At 51.0% G+C, this 20,051-nt stretch overlaps 1 protein-coding gene, 1 non-coding gene and 1 pseudogene across 2 annotated transcripts; 1 reads left to right on the top strand and 2 right to left on the bottom strand.

Annotated features, from left to right (window-relative positions):
• Nucleotides 1-6,379: 6,379 nt before the first annotated feature.
• Nucleotides 6,380-7,017, bottom strand: LOC102563563 (dynein light chain Tctex-type 1-like; annotated as a pseudogene).
• Nucleotides 7,018-16,094: 9,077 nt separating this feature from the next.
• On the bottom strand, nt 16,095-17,048 carry LOC102564023 (olfactory receptor 52D1). Its single transcript, XM_006259090.3, has one exon. It carries the CDS (start codon nt 17,046-17,048, stop codon nt 16,095-16,097), a length of 954 nt encoding a protein of 317 aa, XP_006259152.3.
• Nucleotides 17,049-18,940: 1,892 nt separating this feature from the next.
• Nucleotides 18,941-19,023, top strand: TRNAL-UAA (transfer RNA leucine (anticodon UAA)). The gene has a single exon. It is a non-coding gene; the product is annotated as a tRNA-Leu (tRNA).
• Nucleotides 19,024-20,051: the final 1,028 nt, after the last annotated feature.

Here is a 20,051-nt window from a genome sequence, read left to right as displayed (position 1 = left end):
ATGCAGAGCTCACAGCTGCTTGCTCCAGACCGTTCATAGTCTCCATGTGATGCAACGAGGACCGTGTTTCTCTTGCCTATGGCTGGAGATGCATGTTGTATTTGCTTTTCTTTTACCTCTATGTGCTGATCATTGTGGTTAGCCAGAGCTCTGGGATAAAACAGCTGGATACGCTCGTAAATGAAAGCAAGCCCAAAGAGGTACACATAGGATAGGACCTGAAGGGACTCAGCATCTCTTCCCCCTGCTTCATGGGCTGTTTGCTGGCCCTCTTTGCAGGGGGAATTCCCCAGAGATGCTGAGTCCCTTCAGGTCCTATCACTTTCAACTAGGAGCTCAGCACGTTTGTAACTCCAGATGCTCACCTACGTCCACCCTGACTGTGCCTCACTGAAGCATTGTGGTCATATGGTCCTGATCCTCACATGACATCACTTGGCATCTCTGTAGTGATTTCAACACGGAGAAGGATCTCACCCCACGTGAATCAGACTGAGCCCTGTGTTTCTGATCCTGCACAGGACTGGGACAGACATCGGCCTCCCAGAGCAGCGGAGGCTAAAGCAAAACAGCCGTGTGCTTGGGACTTTCAAAGGGTCCTCCAAAGATGTACATGGATGGCTCCACTGCAGTTGTGCTCACGGGTGGGGCCAGTGCATTGCTTTCTGACTTCAGGAAACATTAGCAATACCAGAGACAAGGGCTTTCCCTGGACCATCAGAGCTACAACTTTCTAACCCCAGTATTAGCAGAGTGGGCACTTTGCTGCCCCTGACCCCTCTGGAAGATAAAATGCACTCTGCCACATCCTTGGCTGGTATAATAATTAGCAAAGTCCAGGACTATCAGAGAAGGAAGACCCCTTGCCAGCAGCTGAGGGCCTGGCCAGCTTGGCTCTGTCATGAACATTGGTAGCAGCTCTCTGTTATTTTGTACCTGGTGTGGATCTTTGCATCTCATGCAAAGAGGGTCGAAAATGCTACAGGAGCAGAGTGACTGTGGTGTGCACCCATTTTGCACAGGTGAAAATAAAGATGCAAAGGCCAAGGCAAAAGGACCATCTTTTTTGTACTGTTTCCACCTCTCTATATCTCCTTCCTGCATGGAAGAGTAGGATCTTGGGGCTGGAAAGTGGACAACGCTTGGACCCCTGCCCAGATGCAGGATGCTGTCCCTCAGCCATCCCAGGCAGATGTCTGCCCACCCTATGTCTGGACCCATCTGGGAAGGAGATGCTTCCCTGTTAAACCATCCCACTGCTCTCACGGTGAGGAAGACTTTTTCTCAGCTGCTTTCTCAGTCTGTTTTACTGCAGTCCTGTCCTCTGTGGCCAGGGAGAGGGGTTCTCCCTCTTCTGTATGGCAGACTATTATGCCCCTCTCTTTAGAGGTCCTTTTCTTCAAGCTAAACCCATCCAGTTCCTCCTAATCTGCTTAAGCAACCTGGTTTGCAACCTCTCCATCACCTTTATCACTTACTTTGGACTTTCCTGGGGCCAAATCAGGCATTTTGCCTGAGTGAGAGATGAGTTAAAGTGTCAGAGGAATTCTGGTCTGGCAGCAGAGAAAAGCCACGGAAAGCTATAGAGTTTCCCTGGGTTTATTTACTGTATTGATTTAATCAGTGTATCTGCCGCTTTGCCCAGGAAAGGCTTGGGACCTGCAGAACTGGGGGCAGGGTTGATCTCCAGGGAAGACCTCAAGATTTGGCCTCCTATTTAGCACATTGAAAGGGCTGCACTTAAAAAGAAAAGAAAAGCAGTCATCCTCAGCTCGCATTAGTGAGCGTGGGTCCCTGAACCTGCACAGCTCGACCCCTGTTCAGCCCTACTGGGACCCTGCCTGTTTCAGGGCAAGTGCATTTGCTATGTCCAATGCCACCAGCTCATGCTCATTCTCCATTTCAGCTGTGCACAACAGTCTCTTCACTTTCATGTTTTAAAAATAAAACAGGCAGGAGAAAGCATGCAGTTGCCCCCTTTTTGCACTGATAATGATGAGGAGAGGAGACTGCAGGCTTCAGATAAGGGCACTGAACAGCTGGCTGCTGCTGGCTGCAGTGTTTTGTGCGGATGGGGCAGGCAGGCTCCCCGTCCCGCTGGGCTCAATTGTCTTGCAGGCTTTAGAGGAGTTGTTTATAGGAACAGGGCATAGAGAGTTACACTACACAGATGACCCCCAACGCAGGCACTCATACGGGAGTTGGGTAAAACACAGAAATGCACGGTGCAGAACAGCTATTCATGCCACAGTTTGACTGCATTAGACCAGTGGTTCTCAACCTTTTTTGTACCAGGACCCATTTGTAAACAGCAATGGCCAGTCCCAACCCAGTGCCCCTCAGCCCTGACCCGCTGCCCCCAGACCCTCCAGTGTGTAGGGCAGGGGAGGGCCCAAACAGCCCCTTGCAAGCTGAAACACTGCAAGGAAATCGCCACAGCTACCCACATTTTTTCTCCTTAAAAGGAAAATCCAATTTTAAATTTTTTGCAGCCATTTATAAAGCTTGTTTGCAACTGTCTCGTATATTTTTGCATCCCACTTTTGGGTCACAACCCATAGGTTGAGCAATGCTGCACTAGAGGACACAGTGAGGTTCTCCCATTTGTTCCATCATTCATCCCGTAGCACCTGTTTGCTGCCTACAGCAGCCCCCAAATCAGTCTGCACACCTGAAAGGATCCCTGAGCCTGCCTTTTCCTTCTGCAGTGGCTCTGATGAGTGGCCCAAAGGAGCTTGCGTATGAGGAGAGACCGAAGAGGCTTTTTGGTCAGTTTAGAGAAGGGAGACATGGGAAGGGCTTACAAAATACTAAAGGGTGAAGAGAAAATCAATAGGGATTTATTATCGACTGTCTCAGGCTACAAGAATGAGGGGCCACACTGTGAAATGAGCAGGCAGTCAGTTTTAAGTTAATAGCAGGAAGGTATGTATCGCCCACCGATACATTTGGGGTAACAGCGTGGAAAAGCCGAAGTGGGGACGTTATGCTGATGGTGATGGGAACATTAGGAGACAACAGATGCAGAAATACCCACTTTCCCTCCTTGGGCTGCATTTCCAGAAGGTACTGACAGCAACAGCTACGCGTATTATTGAGAAGCAAGGATGTTTGTTGGTGCAGCAGTCGGTGCAATAAACGTCATCACCCACAAACATCCTTGCTTCTGGCATCTTTCCTAGCCCATCGTGGCTACAACATCTCCCCCACACTACAAATCATTGTATTATTTTATTACTAATGCATGGCTCTTTGTAGTGCCCTTAAAGGTTGTAGATCAGTGGGTCTCAACCTTTTTAGACTCAAGGCACCCCTGGAAAGACTCAGGCCCCCCCTTGGAAAATGCCAGCTTTTAGTTGTTGCCATTTTTTAGACTCCAGAAAAATAACAGAGCAGTTTTTTTTCTGGTGCAAAGAACTAAGGAAGCCTCCAGCTATGGATTTCGTTGGGTGAGAGACGTATGGCAATAGGAGGACAGAGGAGCAGAGCGCAGATGCCCACCTCAAGCCTACAAATGTCCCCCCTCTAGGTCTATCGAAGCCCAGAGGAGCCGGTCTTGTGTCTAACTTGTGTTTAAGCACCCTGGACTTGACTCTCAGGGGTGCTAAGCACCTGCAGCTCTCTTTGCCTGTGCACCCAGGGCCACATTCAAGGTTTATGGGGGCCGCAGCTGGAAAACCCTCCTGGGACCTGGCTTTCAGGGCACGTAGGACAAACCTGAGCCTGGGAGAAACATGGGTTTGGGCATGTGGAGAGTTTCACCTACTAAGCCACTTCAATCTGATCTCAATGCCAAGCCTGGAAATCCTTTGGGCCCTGAGCGGAGGATCCCATGAAGGCTCCCCGGTCCTCCCCTGCCTGCGACCACCCAACAGTTGCAAGGAGTCAGCTACGGACTGCAGCCAGATCAGTCTCTTGCTGTTGCTCCTATCACTTGTCAGCAGCTCACCAGCACCGCACACACAGGGAGTTGAGGGCCAGATAGACACCCCCACCCATGCTCCTTGGAGAGCCTGATAAAGACCCAGGGATGAGGTATGCGGCCGCCCAAAGAGATACAGCGTGCTGCAGCCTGTTGCTTTCCTGGTTTGCTTTGAGCCCTGTGGCTGAGCTGTAGCCCACGGTCTGATCCTCCCTCCTCGTGGCTCTGGGCTCACAGCAGTCAGCTTCAGGGGTATACATTGCGGGTGCCTTTTCTTCCCCTCGCTTCTAGGGTGGGTGGATGAGGCCTGATAGGCATCCCTGAGGGTTGCATCTGAGCATCGCATCCTTTGCACCTGGCATCCTTTGCATCTGAGCGCTGCAGTGGCAGTATCTGAACGAAGGGTTCAGATTCAAGCTGCCACAATTTCTGCGTGCCTTTCTGCCCCTTACCTCAGAAATAGGTCCCCTCTGCCATGTTCGAGTGCCTGGCTGAGGCTTTCCCCCACTTGCCCGTGCAGGTAACCCGGATGTGACTGCACCGGGGGTCTCCTAGGCAGGTCTGGAGCAGGACTCAGGTCTGCAGAGGAAACCTCCCTGGGTGCGGGTTTCACTGCAGCTGAGGTCCGTCAGCAAAAGCACGGGGGTGTGTGTGAAAGTATCATCATACCCCTTTATGCATCCATGGAGAGTCCACACCTTGAATGCTGTGCCCACCTCAAGCAGGAGATAGGAGAGCTGAAGAAGGGCAACTGGGACAATTTGGGGTTTGGAAGTGCTTCCACATGAGGAGAAACTAAAGAGGCTAGGGCTGGTCAGGGTCAAGAGACACTGGAGGGGGGCACATGAGAAGGGTTGACAAATGCGAAGTGGCGAAGACAAAGTCAGTAGGGTTTTATTCCTTATTCTCAGCAAACAAGAACTAGGGGTCACAACATGAAACCAGGAGGTAGAAAGTTTGCAACCAACAGCAGGCAGTTCTTTCCAAATGCCATCCTGTACTGGCCCCAAGTGGGTCCAGAGCTTTATATTGCCCCAGGGGGGCACTTGCTTTGGACCCCTTAGCCTTGCACAGGCTCTGTGAGCAGCCCCTGATGCCAGCCCAGAGAGGAAGAGCCCCGGGCACCTTGGACTCCAAGGTCCTTACTTTCAGTCCCTGCTCCCCCCTAGGTACTCATGGCCCACATTTAAACAAAACCAGCATTTACCCAGCAGCAGCAGCATTGCAGGCACAGGGCCTAGCCAGCTCCCATGCAGAGTCTCAGCCCTGGTTGTCCTCTCCCCAAACTCTCAGCTCTTCTGCTGCCTTTCTCTTTCCCCCTTGTCCCAGATTGTCCCCTTTTCAAACCAGTCGCTTGGCACTGGAGCTTATAGATATTAGATGTTAGGGTCGGAAGGGACCTCAATAGATCATCAAGTCCGACCCCCTGCATAAGCAGGAAAGAGTGCTGGGTCTAGATGACCCCAGCTAGATACTCATCTAACCTCCTCTTGAAGACCCCCAGGGTAGGGGAGAGCACCACCTCCCTTGGGAGCCCGTTCCAGACCTTGGCCACTCGAACTGTGAAGAAGTTCTTCCTAATGTCCAGTCTAAATCTGCTCTCTGCTAGCTTGTGGCCATTATTTCTTGTAACCCCCGGGGGCGCCTTGGTGAATAAAACCTCACCAATTCCCTTCTGTGCCCCGGTGATGAACTTATAGGCAGCCACAAGGTCGCCTCTCAACCTTCTCTTGCGGAGGCTGAAAAGGTCCAGTTTCTCTAGTCTCTCCTCATAGGGCTTGGTCTGCAGGCCCTTAACCATACGAGTTGCCCTTCTCTGGACCCTCTCCAGGTTATCCGCATCCTTCTTGAAGTGTGGCGCCCAGAATTGCACTAGGACTCCAAGATCCCTTTCCACCTCTGTGCCACCCAGCAGGTCATTCCCTAGGCTGTAGGTGTGCTGGACATTTTTCCTCCCTAGGTGCAGCACTTTGCATTTCTCCTTGCTGAACTGCATTCTGTTGTTTTCTGCCCACTTGTCCAACCTGTCCAGGTCTGCCTGCAGCTGTTCCCTGCCCTCGGGCGTGTCCACTTCTCCCCATAGCTTTGTGTCATCTGCAAACTTGGAAAGAGTACATTTGACTCCCTCGTCCAAGTCGCTGATGAAGACATTAAAGAGTATCGGTCCAAGGACCGAGCCCTGCGGGACCCCACTGCCCACACCCTTCCAGGTCGAGACCGACCCATCCACCACGACTCTCTGGGTGCGACCCTCCAGCCAATTCACCACCCACCGGACTGTGTAGTCATCCACATCACAGCCTCTTAGCTTGTTCACCAGTATGGGGTGGGATACCGTATCGAAGGCCTTCCTGAAGTCTAATTTTTTTTATTTTTTTATTTATTTTTTTTATGAACTTCAATAATTTAATGTTAACCAAGAGTACAAAGTATGAAAGTTAGTGTCAGAAATCAAATCTAAAGAAAATTTTTACAGTGCAGCAGGTTTCATTTTTTTAGCACCTTGAAAAGGTCCTTGAAGTGTTTAAGACCGTGCGTCAACACTGGTGTGATATTAAGTACAAAATCCATGTAACAACATATAAATTGTTCTTCACATTTCTACGCTTGAAAAGCTACATAAAAAGTATATTAAAAACAAGTTTTTCAGTGTTTTCATAGTTTGGAGTGGACATGGAATGGAAGTATTGATATTCAAGAGACTTGGTTAAGAGGCTGAATGATCCCAAGGCAATCATATTGCAAGTCCAAAGGCACTGACGATACAGTACATAGTCTTATTCTCCCATCTCACAGTGCAGTTTCCATCACTGGAGTTGTCCCAGAAGCAAGAACTTGCTGTATGCAGTCCAGCACCATTTTTTTGCATAATCACACAGGTCACAATGTACTTGAATGGCTTCCCCAGCTTTGTAAGTTGACTCGAAGTTTATTCCACCACACTTGTAGTCCACTGGTTTACTTTGCTGTGTTGATAGGCATTGCCACCTATTGCGCCTTCTATGGCCTCTTTAATGATGTTACTCGCTTTGTCCACCACAAAAGCAGTCTCCTCCCCCGAATGGAACTCGTCCATGGCACCCGCACTCCAACTACCCCCCCCACCAACGCCAACCACTTCTTTGAAACAGCAGGGAGTCTCCACGTGCTGGGACCTGGGCTCAAAGGGGGCTCAGGTGCAAAGTGGCACGTTGCTTTCTCTGGAGCTGAGGCAGTACAGATCCACTAGTAACCTATTCCTTCCCAGTGTACCAGTCAGCTGGGGAAACTGAGGCACACTGCTTTATTGTCACATAAATGCACTGCAGGCAGAAGCAGGCCAAACAGCACCATTGTGTGTCCCCATGGGTCAGTGCATGGTCCCGGTGGGAAGCACCCATGACCTGGGTAGGTCTCCGAATCTCTGTCTGGAGCAATGTTATGGAACCAGCAGCCCAGCAACTTGGGACGTGAGTCCTCGCGGGAGTGGCTTGCAGGATGTTACTGGGGATCTCCATGGGCTTGGGGAATTTTGCCACACCTCTGAGCACACAGCTCACCTCATGTCTGCAAGCAGCAGCACTGAGTACAGTGCACTTCATAAAGATCCAGGCTACCCCCATCCACGTGGAGCCCCGTTAGGGTTGCAAAGAGCCCTGTGCATGAAACACTGTAAGGGGTTGCGTACGCATGATGTAGCTGTGATGGGAAGATTTAGGATTTCTTAGGGCAGTCTCGTTGTTTTAGAAATAGGTTAGAGAAGCTCTTGCAAGGGCAGAAGCCCTGGAAGGGTTTGGACAGGGCTGATGCTGCATCCGGCAGGGGTTGGAGTAGATGGGACCTCTAGAGCTCCCTTCCAGCCCCATGGCTCTAGGATCCTATGATTGAAAGGAGCAGCAGGATGCAGCCCTGTCTCCTGCTGTGCTGCAGGTTGCACTAGGGGTGTGTGTGTGTGTGTGTGTGTTTGTGCACAAGGCTGGTCTTCTGCTTAGCTCTGCAACATCTCCCCCCTCCCCCAATTCTGCAGGTTCTCTCTTCAGCACCAGTCCCTGCTGCACCATCCCCAGCCTTGGCCCCTGATGCAGGAAAGCTGAGGGCTCCCAGATGCAAAGTCCAGCTCAACATGTGTCCACGAAGCTGCCCTCCTGCCTGGCCATCCTCTCCCCAGTGCTACACACGCCTGATGTGAAACCCCCGTTGTGCCAGTCCAGGGGGAAAGGGAAACATTTCCTGCCAGGAAAAGTCAAAGGTGTCTTTGCTTTCAAGGCTTCCCAGCACGACCCTGGCTTCAGGAGGGGGGCATCTCTCGGTGCACAGATGCATCCCTCAGTGGTCACTGAAAATAACTTTTGCAAACCCATTCAGTTGCTAGGACAAGTCTCTCGCAGCTGCTGCCATGATCAAAGAGGCCCCTGTTTCACCTCCTATGGAGGGCAAAGCCCTACACATGCCCTATGCAGCCCTGCTGTGGAGAGCAAGAGGAGGACTAGGGGGGCTTTCATTACTGAGCTCAGAGAGGGTTAAACTCTGCGACAGGGCAGGTACCAACCTCACCCTCCCTGGGGGTGTCTGTATGGGGAGGCCACCCCATATTCCCTACCACAGAGAAGCAGGCCCCTTTTTGCAAGCAGCTGGGCTGGCCCAGTGTTGCCACGTGTACAATAATGATTGTATTTCTACAGTAATTTCAACTCTTGTATGATCTACAATCAATAATAGTAAAAGTGTCCAAAATGTATGGTCATTTTGATGCATCTAATTGATGCAATGCATGCAAAACCCAAGTCACTCTCGGGGAGTCTTAACTGACTTTTGCGTTTGCTGTCAGCACTTTCTTATGGCTGCTTGCCTGGAAATAAAAGACGCTTCAACTTTTACTCAGTGCTCACTCTCTCCCTGGTGAGTGACAGTGAGCGATATAAAGTAAATAGGAAGAGCGCTTATTTGCACACTTATTTGAATGTTTGTTTGTTTTTTTCAGTGTATGATAGTTTTTCAGCAAATATGATAATTGAGCTTCCAATATGATAACTTCATTTTTAAGACCTGGCAGCGCTGTGCTGGCCAGAGGCACAGACAGGGTTTTGATCTAGGTGTCCCTGAGCTCAGGGTGGCAGGTGAGACCTGCTGGGAGACCATCTTCCCAGCTGTTGCTCCAGCACCTCTGCAAACCCAGAGGAGTAATGGAGTGACTCCTTGTTCATGCTAGAGTAGCTGGGAACTGACTTCCCATCCCCGTCTGTAGCACAAACCCTATTGCCAGCCAAGTTCCCCTGCTTTGACTGTGTTCCCGAGGGCATCGGTGTCCCCAGCCCTCCTGGCCTGGCTGAGGTGTGCTTGCAGCAGCTCAAAGGGATGAGAATTGGATAACCACCTTGGAGACCCTTGGGTCTTGGGGTGAGCTGAGGTCTGAGCTGTAGGGTGCTTGTACATATGCCCAGCTGTGCACAGCCCAAAGAGGTCTCACAGGGTCCTTCTTCTCCTGGGAGCTGCTGTTCCTAGCTGTTACTAGAACAAGGGGGCACCCATTAACATTAGCAGGTGACAGGTTTAAAATGAACAAAAGAAAGGACTTTTTAAAAGCAACGAGTCGTTAACTTGTGGAACTCACTGCTGCAGGAGGTGTTGAAAGCAGGGAGCAGAGCCTGGTGTGCCAAGGGACTGGATTAATTCATGGCTGATGGATCTGTCCGGGGCTATTGAACAAGAGGGTTGGAGAGGTTTCCTCTGGTGTCTCTGACGCAGAGATGGTGGAGGCCAGGGAGGGTATTGAATAGGGGAAGGGGTGGGTCATGCTAGAGGTATGTGCTTTGATGCTGTCTCTGTATAGTACCTGCTTCTTATGAGCCCACACTGAAAGGATCTCCATGTGCCCTGCCAAGAGGGGCTGGTTTGATGCTGTCTGTATCGTATCCACTTCTGAAGGGATGTCCATGTGCCCAGCTAGGAGGGGAGTGGGGGCAGACCCCAGGCTTTGTACACCCAGCAGATCATTGCCATGGGGGGGAGGGGGGTTTACTCTGGGATCCTTGCCTACGCGATTCAGGAAGGATCTGTTTAATAGGGGACTCAACCCTCCTCCTGCTCGGGGATCATGTCATTTCTTCATCCCTTCCTACAGACTGCTGGCAGCCAGGCAGGGGGGAGGCATGCTGCCTTTGCAAACTCAGGCCGTAGCAGGGGAAGCAGAGCCTGCTGAGTCACGGGACCCCATCCACAGGCCCCGGGGGTACCGGCCGACGCCGTGAGCCTGGGGCCCCTCGATAACCGTGCCTGCTTGCAGAGAAACATGACTCAGGCGAAGATAAGGTACCCAGATGCTGGATGTGCTGCGTCACTGGCCTGACTCATCACAAAATTAGCCCTGCAAACACAGACACGCCGTCTATTTTTCAGCAATGTTATTTTTCTTGTTACAGGGGTGGGTGGTGCCCCCTCCCCCCGCCGCTTTGTTATTTCCAAACATCTGAATTATTTGCACGCTTAAAAGAGGAGGCACCATTGTGTGTCACCATGGGTCAATGCATGGCAGTTTGGGGGCAGTTTCTAGGGGATTTGGCACCATCTGAAAATCTGCCTTTCAGGTGCTCCAAGGTGGGCACCCACATTCACCAACTGCTTTGAAAACCCGAGGTCTCACTTAGCAATACAGGAAAATAAACGAATACAGAGCAAAGGTCTGAAACACAGGGCATGTCTACATGTGTATTTACACACGCCTAAACTTAATGCACCTTTGCTTAAGGCTCATTAAGGCAATTTAAGTGTGCATCTACTTGTGGACATTCTAATGAGCATTAAGGCACATTAAATTTAGGCGTGAATAGCTAAGTTGCATTAGTGAATATGCAGATGCACTAAAGCACATCAATGCAGTGTGTATCCTTTGATACATACTCCTTTAATGCACATTAGCACGTCTACACATGAGCTAATATGACTTAGTTATTCACATCTAATTTTGATAACTATTTTATGCACATATTAAATTTAGGCTCACATAGGCTTCAATCACCTTTTTAAAGGAGCATTAAGAACATGCACGTGTAAACACACACCCTTAACATGCCTTAAAAATGGTGATTTTAGGCTGAGCCCACTTAAAGGAAGCACATGTAGATGTGACTATGGAGTCCTCTCTTGCACTGCCTGAGCTCCAGAGACCTCACAGCCATCAGCACATGGCTGCAAAGAGAGAGATGGGGGTGCTGGCCTGGGAGGTGATTGCTCCCTGCTGAAGAGTAGGGAAACTGAGGCACAGAGCAGTCACCGGCTGGCTCCAAGCCATGTACAAACTTAGTGGCAGATTTGGAAGGGCAGCCCTGGCTTCCTGACTGGCAGCCTCGAGCTTTGCTCATATAAATATGGACAAGGGTTGACAGAGTCCCAAAGGCCCCCTGGTTGGGTAGAGATAGATTTTCGTGGTGTTTCTGCATGGAAAGCAGGCTGTTCTCAAAGGAAACTTCCTCCCCAAAAGTGTCCCATCTTGCTTTAAGCCCAGATCAGCCTCCCCGAATGATTGCACTCTTCTCAGGGGCTTCTCCAGGACTGGCCCTCAGCTGAACTCCCTGCATCAGAAGCGGGAGGGATGGTGAAGCCAGGCACTGCTCTGGGTTCACCTGGAAACCCACCTGGACCTGAGCCCCCTGCACTCACCAGCCCCTCCTCTCACCCTGCCCAGCTCCTCAGGATATGGTGCATATGATGAGATTACAGACTGGCTTGTGTTGCATTCACAGGGTATCAGCCTCTGGAGCAAGGAGGGCAGCTACATTGCAGGACAGGACCCTACCCCCTGGACTGGTGGCCAGAGCACCAGGCTGGGAGTCAGGAGATGCAGGGGTCAGGTGCTATCCCCATGTTGCCTGCTCCAGCTGAGCCAGCATTTTCATGTCAGCAAGGTGGGCCTGTTACCTGGCTCTGCTCAGTGCCCTGAACCAGCTGAACCAGGTCCTGCTGTGGTTTGTGTCTGTGTGAACACAAGGTAACTCCCCAGGAGCACTGGGGACAACCCCAGTGGGCAGGGACGTGCCTGTTGGCAGCGTCTGGCCCAGTTCCTTGGTGTCTCACCAGTAAAATAGAGGGGTGGGGTATTCACCCACCACTGGGACATGCTTAGAGATGGATGAAGGGTGAGACTCACCCCTGTGCAGAGCCAGCAGGGCACAAGGCACAGAGTAAGACAGAAATCCCATGCAAATGGGACCCACATGGGACTGGGAAGATGCCCAGATCAGTCCTGGCTCTGTGTTGGGGGTGGCTGAATTCCTGCCATAGTGCTGAGCATTAGCAATGGCTTATACTGCCATTAAAATAGGGAAAGAGGAGAGAGAGAGATGCAAAAGCTTGAAGCTGCAGGAGCAGGAGGAATGTAGGGAAACAAGGGACTGAGAGAGACAAAGATGGGGAGATAAGAGCGGGGTTGGTTATCTCTCCTACCCAGACGCACCCTTAGCCGCCCGGCCCTGCTTCTCTGCTGATGCATCAAGCACCCAAAGAGCTGAGTCCAGCTCTCTTCGCTGTTCCCTGCAGGCAAACTCCCTGGCAGCATCTACCTGGGGCAGAAACCTTGTGCTAAGGTGTCCTGGGAGCCCTGAGGGAGCAGAGAAACTCCCTGCGGTACAACTCCAGACTCTGGGGAGTCCAGCGGTTCACAGCTCCATCCTCCAGCCCTGAGCCCTTGGCCCGCCCAGGAGTCAGGGTGAAGGGAGAGAGGGAGGAAGCCTGAGGCTGTGGGTCAGGGTACAGGTGGGGGTTATAGCCTCTGCTCTCAGGGTTGCTTCTGTTTGCACAACTCAGGGCTGCTGGAGCTTCATTGCCACCTTTACAAGCTGGGTCTGGCCTTGAGCTACCAGGGGAAGGGTTGGCAGTGGGGTGGGAGCTGTGACTGATGCCTACAACTCCCCCAGGGACGTGGGTGAAAGCCCGAAGGAGGGTATAGCATCACTGACACTAAAGGGCAGTGTTGGCACACGAACACATGGGGCCAAGCTGGTCTCAGAGAAATGGAAGATAAAAGGAGGTTTCTGAACCCGGGAGCAGTGAGGTCTTGGGACAGTTTGTGCATCGGAGCATTTGGAGAAGGGGGCAGGAGGGAAGCTACTTCCTTGGGTTTTAACTAGTGCTTCTTTCTGTCTGTGTTGGAGTGATCACCCCTGAATTGGATGGACCCGGTGATCCCATCCATCCCCAGGCTGCTGTGACATGCAGCTCACACCTCCCAGAGCTATGACCAAGGCACTCTGGTTATTACAACTGTTTGGTTTCATACCGTTGTAGCACAGTCGCTCGTCTCTTCAACCCCTGCCCATAACGTGGTCCTTCCATAACTCTAGGTCTTTTCATTCCTGGTAGCTAATGCCTCCAACCCTAGTATCTTTCTTTTCCCTTGGGTGAAGGCAGCGCTTCGTGCACATGCATCCCTAGGAGGCATCTAATAGCCATTCACAAGTTCCAAATTATATTCAGTCTGGTCTCTATGTCACCCAGCTCCTTTAATGCCTGGCCCCTCATTGCCCACAGAGCTGCATTGGCCATCAGCCTGTTCATAACATCAGTCATTGCAGCTCCTTGGGAATGTGTCCCCGTCTGTAGGAAGAGTCCCGTGTCTTGCATCCCAGGGGTTTTACTTTGTACTGCTGCACTTTGACACCTATTCAACTCTGGCCTGCCCTGCTGCCTTCGCTTTCAGGATCTTTATCCTGGGATGATGTAGTCGGGGTTAGTCCTGCTTTGAGCCAGGGGTTGGACTAGATGCAACCACATTCCAACCCTCCTTCCTATGTTTCTATCCCCTATTTCTCCATTTAAATAGATGGCAAATAAAAGCAATGACTCCTTATTTTCCATTATAAGGTGCTGACAGTGGTTCCCACCTTTAACAAAGAAACAACATCTTATTCATTAGCTGGCCTTGCTCAAATGACCCACGTCTACAAAAGAAAAGCTATGTGAATGATAGTTATCCAGGTTGTAGTTGTACTGGTCTAGAGGAAAAGGCAATCAGGACTTGTTGTAGAAATGATATCTTTTATTAGGCCAACATGATTTTTGCAACCAAAAAACAAATTCTTTGCAAAAAAATAAAATAAAAATATATATATATATATATATATTTGCAAGAATCTTGCTGGTCTAATAAAAGATATTATCTCTACTACAAGTCCTGATGTGAATGATATGGAGGTCTCTGGGATTCCTGCACATGAATAATGAAGTTTCACAGAAGATGGCACCCTCTTGCCTCTGCCAAGCAACAACATCACTCAGGGCTTTGCAGGTCTCCTCCTCTCCTTGGAGGAGAAAACAATGACTTGGCCTCTGAGAATTTCCTTCAGGTGGCTCATTTATTTATGCTCTATTCCCCAATCAGCAGCAGACATTATAGCTCAGAGCAGGCAGGTGACCTTCTTTCTCAGAGGTCTCAGAGCAAACCTCAAGGACGGGCTTCCAAGAAGTAACGTGCTCCCCAAAACTGAGCCTAGATAGACAACTGCAGACAGAAAGCAACTGGCCTGGTTGCATACAGCAGCTCCCCCCTGCCCCCGTCACAATGCTGAGAACCAGCCACTGCTTCCCTAGAAACACCGCACGACCCATGTAGTCAGCGAAACAACTAGAGATAATGCCACGAGGAATCTAGCAGATGAATGTAATACTCTGTCTGGCTCTAGCCAGAAATAAGCTGCTCTGTGTTTATTAGTTAAGAGAATTCATCATCAAGCAATGGACTCAGGAACGCAGTGGGTTCTCCGTGGTGTGAAGTCTGTAATGGGGGGTGGGGTCGGGTCTTTCTAGCAACGCTCGAGCTCGATAGAGGCACATCAATGAGGGTAAAAATTTAACTGGGTGATAATTTGTTAGTTGTTCTACCTGGGAGATCAGAGAGATCTCAACAAAAACAATATGCCCAATTTGGTGCATAACAGCACCACCTTGTGGCCCCTTCCATCCCAATATTTCACCGTTTTTTCCTGCTAGACAGATTTGGAAAGATTCCCAAGAAAGCATGGTTTGCATAGCAAAAAAGAGTGTCTCCTTCCACCGTATTCCTTTTCTTGCTGTGTTTGCATATGATAATACAGCACAGATAACTGGCAAGTAACACAGCCCTTGTCACTCATCTGATAAACCCATTAGGCACAGAACAGGCCCTCTCTAAAGCTGTTCCTTCCCTAGGGAGATGGGGAAGCCGGCATGAGCAGACTTCCTATGCCTGAAGAAGAGTGACTGCGCCCAAAAGCTTGCTTAAAAACATTTTTTCCAACTACTCAGTTGGTCTAATAAAAGATATCACATCTACTCAAAGAACCTTGCTTGCCTATGTCCTTAACCAACAGGGATCCAACCAAAAACCTGAGCAAATTCTTCAAATCAGGCCCTATGAAAAGGGTTGCAGGATGTGAAGTCCTGTTCTTGGCCACCCCCTGCCTCCTAGGTGCGGTTGGAAAGGTTCAGATTGTGCAGAGAAATGACACGACTCCTCTCTTTAAGCCTGTGTTATAAACACATGCAGACTCTCCCCCCACACCTGTTGGAAACCTGATAGGTCTGCATGGCTCCCTGGCTGCCACCTTAGTGTATATGTCCCCACTGCCAGGCCCACATCAACAAAACCCCATGGGGAGGGCCCAGTTGGGAAGCCTCTTACTTTGCTGCCCTTAGAGGGAAAAGTCTCCCTGTTTGCACCAGGCCCTGGTTCGATGTGGCCTGGTGAATCAGAGAAGAGGTGCTGGACATCACCCCAATCCCTTCTGAATGGAAACTATGAAAACTTTTTGCTTAGGAACTGGTCAGATCAAGGGACCACTGGACCAGTTAGCATGTGGACCTGCTGGAGCACCACTGGCTCCTGGGCCTTGCAGTGGCTCTTGAATTCAACCCTCAGCTTCTCCAAGGAAGGAGTCCATGAGGATTGGAAGGGGTGACCCAGCAGGTCCTTTTGGGTCCTAGAGAGTCAGGGACATGGTGGAGGAGGCCTGATGATTTGTTCAAATGGGGGTAAGCTCCAGAAGCCACGGCATCCAAAATCCTTGACCTAAGAAGGGTTCAGGTGGTGGGAGGGTGAAAGGGGGAGATAAGGAGAGATCAGTAGAAACTGAGGCACTCGGAGAGAAGATCTCAGGAGGACAAGACAGCAGGGATAAATAAGTGATCCCAACGCCGGTGTGGCTTCATCTGCCAGAGTCATGGGTCATTTGGGGACGCTTTGCTTCTGACAAAGGAGGCCGAGCACCCGAACCCGAATCTCCTTGGTCTTCACCCCATACACGATGGGGTTCAGGGTGGGTGGCACCAGGAGGTAGAGGTTGGCCAGGATGATGTGGACATGGTGAGGGACATTGGGGCCAAAGCGGTGGGTGAAGAAGGAGAAGAAAGCCAGTGTATAGAAGACAGAGAAAATAAAGATATGGGCCCCGCAAGTGCCAAAAGCCTTGAGGCGGGCATCCTGGGAAGGGAGTCTCAGCACGGCCCTGAGGATCAGCATGTAGGACACCACGATGAAGATGGCATCCAAGCCCGTAGTCAGGAAGGCGGCCATGAGGCCGTAGACACTGTTGATGGTTATGTCGGCACAGGCCAGCTTGGCAATGCCCATGTTCTCACAGTACGTATGGTGGATCACGTTGGTCTTGCAGTAGAGTAACCCCTTGAGGAGGAAAACCCCAGGTGTCACCACACAAATGCTCCTGGCTACCAGCCCCGCTCCCATCTTCTCTATCACGGAGGTGGTCAAAATGCTGGTGTACCTCAGAGGTTCACAGATGGCGATGTACCGGTCGAAGGCCATGGCCAACAAGATGGCTGACTCTGAGAGGTAGAGAGCGTGGACGAAGAACATCTGAGTGAGGCAGCCCTCGAAGGGGATCTCCTCTGCGTTGCACCAAAATATGGCCAACATCTTGGGCACTATGACCAAGCAGAGGATGATGTCGTTGAGGGCCAGCATGGCCAGGAAGATGTACATCGGTTTGTGGAGGCTCTGCTCCCTCACCACAACCTGGATCACGGCTGTGTTACTCACGAGCGCGACCAGGAACATGGAGCAGAAGGGGATGGAGAACCAGACGTGGGCTGCTTCCAGCCCGGGGATCCCTGTCAGCAGGAAGACAGAAGGGGTGGCCAGGCTGGAGTTGAGAGCTGACATAACAGCCACCAATGGCTTGCAAGATGCCACCGAAAGCCAAATGTGACTGGAAGTAAAACACAATGGGAGCACTTAATCAGCATATTCCTGACATTTCTTTTAGGCCAAGAATGGCTTTTTGGGCTGTTGGATGCTTTTCTTCCCATCAAAATGTTCCTTTTTTCCCCAAATTAAAATGTTCCAAGATGCTAATGTGGAAATCTGGTGGAGTTTACTAAAAAATTATCTCCTTCTGCCTCCACACCTGGAAAGTTGAGAAGCTTTTTGGAAAATTGCAGTGCAAGGTCCATGAGCTATCCCTTGGGAAGGAGTTGGGAGCGCACGTGAAGTTTGGGGGTAGAAATGAGTGGAGGGGAGTGGGGTTTGTATGTGGATTTCTGGGGAGGTGGAGGGGGTGCATGATTATATAGAGATGAAGGCCCTAAACCCTCTGCCTTGCTCCGAGAAGGCCTGATTCTGCGGGGTTAGATCTATGGGGCATGGACTGGCCTCTCCCCTCCCCTGACCCTGCCTTGTGTCTCTGGACTATCTCTTACCCTGGGCCCAGCAGCATCAGACCCCAATCTTGTCCCCTGGATATTGCAACAACAGCGATGATAACGAAGATGAAAAACCCATAATGAGCCAACGGTATGCTGTGGTTGCAAAAAAAAAGCCAATAGCCTCCTGGGTTGTACTAACCAGAGGTCACTTGCAAATCAAGGGCGGTGATTCTCCCAATGTAGTAGGCACAGGGAAGCCTCCCCTATTGTTTCCAGTGCTGGGCCCTACGTTTTCAGAAAGATATGGACAGAGTGGAAAGAGCCCAGCACCGAGCAACACAAGGGATTAGAGGCTGGTGAGGAAAGCCTGAAAGACCTCAGGTTATTGAGCCCTGAGATGAGGAGATTGAGGGGGGATTTGTAACAGTCTTCACATACCCAATGGGGGTGACAGAGAGGATGGAGATGGGCTTTTCTCTGTGGCTGCAGGGGACAGGACTAGGAGCAATGACCTCCAGCTTCTGCAGGAGAAACTGAGGCAAGAAATGAGGAGGACTATGAGGGTGGCCAGACATGGGTATAGGCACCTAGAAAAGTTGTGGAAACTCCATCCCTAGAAGTTTTCAAGAGCAGGTAGGCCGGACATGTGGCCAAGATGGTTTAAGACGTGGCCAGATGTGGTTAAGATGGTTAAGATCCTGCCCTGAGCAAGGGGCTGGACTAGATGTGACCTCACAAGGTCCCTTCCAGCCTGACTTTCCCATGATCCTGTGATTTTCATTCTCTCAGACACCACAGGCATCTCCTGAACCCAATCCTAAAAGCTGCAGAGGTTCCCAACGCCCCTTGATTTCACTGCCTTGATTCATAGAGAGGTGGATGCAGAAGGAGAGGGGCTGAATGACACGACTGGGCGGTGCTGGAATTGGTCTCTCTGTGGATTAGGCAGGGAATCCTGTTCATTTACGGTTGGACTCAATGGCCCTTAAGGTCCCTTGTAGGCCTAGGTTTATTAGGTGTTAACAGCTTGAGAATTGCCTTCTGCCCCAAATGCATGTCAATGCAATGCAACCACACACCAGCTACCTCTGGAGTCCTGTGTTCATGTTGTACCCCCCACTACAGAAAGGATGTGGACACATGGGAGGGAGTCCAGTGGAGGGCAATGAAAATGGTTGCAGGGCTGGAGGGCAGGACTTGTAAGGAGAGTCTGAAGGAAATGGGCTCATTCAGTCTGAAGAAGAGAAGACTGAGGGGGATTTTATAGGGGGGGGGCTGCAAAGAGGATGGAGCTGGACTGTTCTCAGTGGGGGCAGATGACAGAGCAAGGAGCAATGGGCTCAAGCTGCAGCAAGGAAAGTTGAGGTTGGATATTAGGAAAAACTTTCTCCCAAAAGGTGCTATCACTACACCAGGATGGCCGAGTGGTTAAGGTGTTGGACTTAAGATCCAATGGGCGTATGCCTGCGTGGGTTCGAGCCCCACTCCTGGTAGCTCCTGCTTTTGTATGCACACCTTGCTAGGGTTATTTGACCCCAGAGGTCTTTCCTGCTTAGAGCAGGCCCCTGATGATTCCTAAACATCTGTGAATTTGTATAGTACAGCACTTGAAGGGGTTACTTGGAGGTGTTTAAGACCGGGGTAGACAAAGGCTTGGCTGGGATGATGCAGTTGGAGCAGGGGCTTGGACTAGATGTGACATCCTGAGGTCCCTTCCAGCCCTTGTTGTCTCTGATTCTTTGACTTTATGGCTGCTGAGAACTCACCTGGGCTCCTGTGCCCAGGGCTGGGCCCCTGCATCCCCAAACGGGACACTCAGGACAGGGAAGGGTTGTTGGGATGAGCCAGGGGTGGAAAGCCTGGCTCATGGGGGAGAAGGAAAAGGCTTGACTGAGACTGTGCAAGGAAGCTGGGAGGGAGAGGGGAGGATGGCCGCCTGGGCATCCAGCAGCAGGAGGAAGGCCACAGACAGAAGAGCTCTTAAACTAAAGGACGGTGTTGGTACAAGAAGAAATGGAGATGATGACCTGGCCAGGAGCATGTTTTAGCTGTGCATGTTTAAGCCTTGCCATCACCTTGCTCCCGCTCAACTGGGGCTGCGGGGGCCAGAGCCAGAACTGGGTGTAAGGGGAAGCAGGGTGGGGGATGTCAGGTGCAAGGTCTGTGCTAGCCAGGGCTGCATGCAACAGGTCTTTGCAGGTGTTTATAGCACTGGTTGTGCTGGGAGATGCTCAGGGCTCGGGGGTAAAAGGGGGCAGCAGGGACCCCTGCTTCTTGTATCAAGGAGTTTTTAAGCCTCCTCCAGAGGTGCTGGGTGCTGCTGCAGCCCGGGATGGGGATGGGGACTGGGCTATGCCAATGATCCTGCTGGGACTCAACCTGGAGGGTCCTGGCTGGAGGGTCTTGCTGCTGTTCTTAGGGTCATACCAATGCCACATTTGGGACAGGAAGGGATTTTCCCCTCTGGTCAGATTGGTACAGACTAGGGAGGAGTTTGGCTTTGTATGCAGCAGGGGCATGG

This window comes from Alligator mississippiensis, chromosome 1 (assembly GCF_030867095.1).
Source record: "Alligator mississippiensis isolate rAllMis1 chromosome 1, rAllMis1, whole genome shotgun sequence".
In the NCBI taxonomy this organism is placed as follows: Eukaryota; Metazoa; Chordata; order Crocodylia; family Alligatoridae; genus Alligator; species Alligator mississippiensis.
Note: the sequence above shows the minus strand (reverse complement) of the source record. Positions and strands in the feature narration are given on the sequence as shown.

Bases quoted from the DNA above. Each gene is read 5' to 3' on its own strand.
- LOC102564023 (XM_006259090.3), bottom strand. From the start codon at position 17,048: ATGTCAGCTCTCAACTCCAGCCTGGCCACCCCTTCTGTCTTCCTGCTG.